The sequence below is a fragment of the Natator depressus genome, chromosome 1, assembly GCF_965152275.1.
Source record: "Natator depressus isolate rNatDep1 chromosome 1, rNatDep2.hap1, whole genome shotgun sequence".
In the NCBI taxonomy this organism is placed as follows: domain Eukaryota; kingdom Metazoa; phylum Chordata; order Testudines; family Cheloniidae; genus Natator; species Natator depressus.
In genome coordinates, this window is record NC_134234.1 from 8,919,052 (window position 1) to 8,925,062 (window position 6,011).

The 6,011-nt window shown below is 58.3% G+C and overlaps 1 protein-coding gene across 1 annotated transcript; it reads left to right on the top strand.

Annotated features, from left to right (window-relative positions):
- Window positions 1-223: 223 nt before the first annotated feature.
- Window positions 224-4,707, top strand: LOC141981064 (transmembrane O-methyltransferase homolog). The gene is made up of 3 exons (XM_074942870.1): window positions 224-485; window positions 3,645-3,841; window positions 4,387-4,707. The coding sequence occupies exons 1-3, from the start codon at window positions 224-226 to the stop codon at window positions 4,705-4,707; spliced, it is 780 nt and encodes a 259-aa protein (XP_074798971.1).
- Window positions 4,708-6,011: the final 1,304 nt, after the last annotated feature.

A 6,011-nucleotide genomic window follows, 5' to 3' on the forward strand; every position in this document is an offset into this window, starting at 1 on the left:
GCTGAGCTCGCAAGCAGCAAGCGAAGGGTATGAAATCGCTGGTAGTAGCAGTAGAAGGCTGTTATCCGCTGTTGTGGGCCAGCCGCTCGAGGAGGTTATGTAACACCCCAGGCCGGCAGGTTACACTCACCCAGCCGGATCTGTGCGCCGGCCCCCTCACCCGCCCGTTGCTCTCTAGGTCTGTGGGGCTCCCACCCACCCTCTGCTCTGCGCTGCTGCCGAAATGGTCTCCCCAGCCGTTGCTCTGGCCTTCATCCCGTTCCTGGTCACCTTGATCATCCGCTACCGGCATTACTTCCTGCTCTTCTACCGGGCGGTGCTGGTGCGCCGGCTGCAGGACTGCCTGACGGGCATCTCCCGGGAGGAGCGGGCCTTCCAGTACGTCCTCACGCATGCCATCCCCGGCGACCCCCACCACATCCTCGAGACCTTCGACCAGTGGTGCTACCACTGCGAGTACCTCAGCAACGTGGGGCCTCACAAAGGTAAGGGCTCGCCCAGCCCGGAGTGGGCGGGGCACTGAAATGCAGCCGCCTCTGGGGCGGAACCCAGCAGCTGTTCAACAGCGCACAGCAACGACACATGACCGTTTGGGACAGGAAGAGAGGGGGAAATAGCAAATCCAATAGCAATGCAGGGAGGTGTAAAAAGTACTGTAATTACCCCAGATGGAACTTGGCCAGGACACAGGGGTTCAATCCCATTCTATTAAGTTTTTATACCATGCCCATCCCTGGTATCTGAATGCTTTAACCCCCCAACTCGTGTGAGAAATACCCGGTGAGCATCAGTGGCCACAAGTAACCTGTTTTATGTCCCTTCCTGCCCTATGCAGCCCCTCACCACCACACTGGGGCCTTAATACAGTGCTGCCCCAGCACACTGCCAGCAGAATCGTATACTGTGGTGACAACAGCAGGCTTCTGCCCCAGCACCAGCCTGGCCCTCATGCCTGTCACTCTTACTGCATTCCTGTGCTGCCCAGTGTGACTGCTCAGAGCTTCAACACAGCTCCTTCTGCTCCAACCTCTGCGAAGTGAGAATCCCCATTAGCAGCTGAGCAGTATAGGGCTTATGACACGCAGGAGAGCAGACCTGGCTCCAACTAGCAGAGGGCAGTGGTGCACACGGCCGCTAGCTAGCTCATCACGGTGTCTTTGTGCTGAAGTTCTCCCTTTGAACTGGGCAGGCAGGACAGACCTGTGCAGGGGATTAACATTTAGCACCCAGACGCTGTCCTTCTTTTTAGCCCAGTCAGATTCCACATGAGCCAGGCCTGAGAAACCGCCTCCCCGCCCGAGCCAAAATTGATGCATGTTCTCCAGGGAACTCTGAGCTATCGGTGGGTGTTGGTTGATCATGCCAGGCCTGTGCAGGGATTCTTCCCTCTAAATAGATCTGGCTCTAGAATAGCTGCTACCCCCCTCCAAGGCTTGTGGAGAGCAAGCTCCGTTAGCCAGGAGCATGCTACCTAATGGTCAAAGCCACTGCTATACCTAAACCAGATTGGGGGTTTGAATCCTGACTAGATGGCTCCATGGGGAAGAGTTTTGCAGCAGAAGCCCCGATGCCGGCAGGAACGGTGGGGGAAGAACAGACTCCTGGACTCTCCATAGCACAGGATGAGAGTGTCTCATCCAGACACAATCACTAGTGAAAGCTCCCATGTGGGGAGCTGGGATTAGAACCATGCTCCTTGGGCTCCCAAGCCCTGGGCAGCTACCCTTGAGCTAGAGGGCAGCTCCGCTAGGCCCTCTCTATGTCCTCTCAGCAGGCCTGGGCAGGAGAGGCCAGCCCCAGCCCCACACAGCCAGGATGTTACTGTGAGCACACCAGGAGGGAGAGTTCCTGGCGAGGAGGCCGAGACTGACTTCCAGGGAGCCTTCCTGCTACAGCCCCCAGCCCCCCTAAAATGAGCCAGCCCGGGGCTGCGGGTGCCTGAAGTAGCCAGCTCGGGCAGGGTCCCTGGTCCTGGCTCCCACAGAGGGAGCAGTGTGGCGAAGCTGGCCTGGCCAAGCTCACCCCCCGATCAGCCGCGCTCCCTGTGGGGGAGGTGGGAGGGTGCCCTGCTTTATACCAGGAGCTGCAGGCCGAGGGTTTCGTTTCCAGCCTGCTGAGCCCAGGGGACAGAGCCGCCCCAGGCTGCTGCCAGTAGGTGCCAGGGAGGTGCTGACGCTGGAAACATGCCAGGGACGTGCCAGGAAACAAATACACCTGGTCCGGCCCAGCGCTGACTCACTATGGCCAGCCTAGACCCCGGCTTTCCTCAGGGGACCGGCGGGCAGCAGCGCTCTATCGGGGCAGCCTGTGCAGTGTCCCGGGGGCTCCCGTCCACAGATGCCAGCCCAGGCCTTAGGGAGGAGCTGTGCCAGGAAACTAAACAGCACAAGCTGCGTCAGCCACTGGGAGCCAGCGAGAACCACAGGGCCTCTGTGTCCAGCTGCCTCAGTGAAGTATCCCCCCTCCCTGCCCCAGACCTGCAGGAACCCCGGTTTAGGGGAGAGGGGAATTAGCCTCCCCGGCCCGTTCAGTCTTTGGCTGCAATGACATATCTTGTACAAGATGCATCATAATTATATCATAATCGTATTACTACGGTGAGTATGGGGTGCAGAGTGTCACAGCCAGTGCCCCCGGAGTCCCACTTAAACCCCGCTTTGAGACGGTATGTGGCGCCTGGGGCTAGTGTGGGCCCCTGAGTCCCAGAGGTAAATGTCCCCTATGTGCAGTGCACACTCCTTGCCTTCTGAGACTGCCGCAGCCTGTCCCATTCTTCGCTCAGGCTGATCGCTGGCGCTTTAGGGCAGCGCTCCCAGCATTGCAAAACCCTTTGGACATTCACTGCCAGGAGCCCACGGCACAGAGTAGAGCGCTCCGTGGTTACGCACCCACCTGCCAGACGCGCTCTGAGAATGGGGCTCTGGCATCAGGAGGCACGCAAGCGAGTTTGAGGGTCGGGGGAGAAATTGCCTGCTGTCTATAGGGCCAGCATATCCCCGTAGTCCCACCTGCAGCTGGGGTGGTGTGTGGGGGAAGCTCGGCTGTGCTTAACCCAGTGCCTCCCCTTGAATAACACGGGACATCATCAGTGGGGGCTGCATTCCCTGTTAGCTGGTTTTCTCCCCTTGGGAACACGGCTCATTCACGCAGGGGAGCCGGGGAGGGGAATCTCTCCTACAGCATCACCCCCCATTAGAGCTTTCCTGGGAGGAATGGGATATGGGTGGGAGTAGGGTGACCAGATGTCCTGATTTTATAGGGACAGTCCCAATTTTGGGGTCTTTTTCTTATATAGGCTCCTATTACCCCCCGTCCCCTGTCCTGATTTTTCACATTTGCTGTCTGGTCACCCTAGATGGGAGGGATGGGGACTATTTTATAAGACCGGCTACGTATGTGTCACCATCGTCCTCTGCTGGACAGAGTCTGATCTACTCGAGGAATTGAGCAAAGCCACTGGTAAACCGAGTTCCAGTCACAGGCCAGGCTGTAAAAAGTCAAGGAGCGGGGGAATCATTTAAGGTGGTGAAGAAAACTCAGAGTTTGCCCTATTCTAGCACCTGCCGTTCACGGAGCGCCAAAGGTTTATTATTACTCAGCACGGAGACTGCCGTAGTACCTAACGGCCTCCTTCTGCCCTCTAGGTAAGATCCTGGACCGTCTGATCTGTGAGAACACGCCGCTCACCGTTCTAGAGCTGGGCACGTCCTGTGGTTACGCCACCATCCTCATGGCCCAGTGTCTGCCCATGGGTGCCCGGCTCTACACTGTGGAGATGGATCCACGCAATGCCGCAGTGGCCGAGAAGGTCATCCGCCTGGCGGGCTTCGACGAGGACACTGTGAGTAGCTCCCTCTCCCCAGTGCCTTCCATGGCCCGTCTCCCAGCTTGTTCTGAACTAGCCTCAGGAAAAAGAGCTGCCAGGAGAGAGAAGCTCTGGGGGCAGAACCCGGCAGCTTTTCTGCTCCAGCACCAGGGAGGCAGGAAGTGAAGGGTACAGCAGCTAGCATCAGCCCCAGCCAGGGGAATTGCAGGAGGGAGAACAGAATTCCTTGGCTCGGAATTTGGCCCAGACACTGGTTAACACCCAATCTCATAGCCTCACTTCCCCAGACTGTGTGATCTGAGTGCCAATTGCGTCCGGTCCCCCTGTGGTTTCAACTGGCAGAGCTACTCCTCTCCACTTCCTGTCTCAAACGGCCAAGCAGTGTTCCTGTTGGCTGTTGAACAAGCTGCTGAATTCTGCCCCAGAGACGGCTGCATTTTAAAGGCCCGATCCCAGGCTGGTTGGTGCCTCGGTTTGCACCGTGCGGTGGGATCCCGCAGGAGGGCCATGCTGTTCACTGGGGGGACCCCCCGCTGACTCTCCGCCTCTCCCCAGCGCAGGTGGAGCTGATTGTGGGCGCCTCGGAGGAGGTGATCCCGCAGCTGAAGGAGAAGCATGGCCTGCTCAAGGCCGACTTTGTCTTCATGGACCACTGGAAGCGCTGCTACCTGCGGGACCTGCAGCTGCTGGAGGCCCACGGCCTGCTGCTCGAGGGAGCCACCATCGTGGCCGACAACGTGGTCTTCCCCGGCGCACCCCACTTCCTGCAGTACGTCAAGACCTGTGGCAAGTACCAGTGCAAGATGCACAGGACCAGCCTGGAGTACTTCCGGGCCATCCCCGACGGCATGGCCGAACTCACCTACACTGGCCTGGACTGAGCGCTCGCGGCCAAGGTGGGGCTGCCAGGCTGGGCCTTGTCTTGCCCTGCCAGGAGTCCAGCCGGCGCTTCACCAGAGCTGAGGGGTGTCTGGGCTTGGGGGCTATGTAGAGCTGCACAAAGGCTGTGGCTGGGTGTGTGCCCACGTGCGTACAGCCTCGCCACACTGCCCCTGATCTGCACGTGAGCCCGTCTCTGCTCTGTGCGCATAGGGACAGATAAGGGTCTGTCTGTTCTCATTTCCACTGGCGTGAATCCAGAGCGACTCCAGAGTACTCTGCGTTCACACCAGCGGCTGTGAGATGAGAATCAGGTCCACACAAGCTGCCCTGTTTGTGAAGGAACATGAGTCTCCCTGATGGGTCTGGTGCACTGTATGAACAAGTGGCGCATGCTCGCACACACCCAGGTTGCAGCCACCACTCATGCAGGTTTTGTTTGCCCCCAGTTCCTCCCCACCTTTCGCCCCGCTCCCATTGCTTCTGCCTTCATGCCTTCGCCTACACCTGGGACCCTCGGCCTAGCCCCTCACCCACGGGCATTAGGCCCCCTGCCACCATTTCAAATCCCTCCCCTAAACTTTCCCTTTCTTGAGATTTCAAGGACCAGAAGAAAGCCTGGCCCTTCCTCTGGGCCTCCTGTGGTGTCCTGGGGCAGGGCCTTTGTCTTTCCTGGGTTCCTGTGCAGTGCTGGGCTCACCCCCAGTGCGCAGCAAAGCGGCCGGCAGGGGGCATCCACCCTAGGAAGCAACACCTTTCCCCCTAATGACGCCAAGCTCTCCTGCTCTGCCCCCCCACCCCCATGCCAGTTACTACGAGCACCATTCATGTAGGGGGCAGCCGTTGTTACCCAGGGCCACTTGAACCCTATGGTTCAGCTGGGCTTGGGAGATGGGCCTGAGCAGAGAACATGGACTAGTGACTACACTCAGGAGAACCAGCCAAACAGCTGGCCTCCCTGGGCCAAGCAGGCCGGAGCGCATACGGCCCAGGCCACCAGAGAGGATGGCAGGAGGCCAGGGCTCTGTTTTTGGCTCCTGGGTTAAAAGGTTCCTGAACCCCATTTACAAAAAACAGACAGTAAAGCCAGAGGGACACATCTCCTCTCTCAGGCTTTAAAAGTCACTTCACCCTTCAGCCACAATATTTAAATAAGTCCCAAAATATCACCCTGTAACCTTAACTGTGACCACAGGAGATGGTGATACACAGCAGAGTTTAGAGTGAAATACGGACTGATCTATCGTAGATGGAAGGTGCTAAGCTCCTACAGTGCGGAAGGATGGTCCAGATGTTGGGGTGCTAA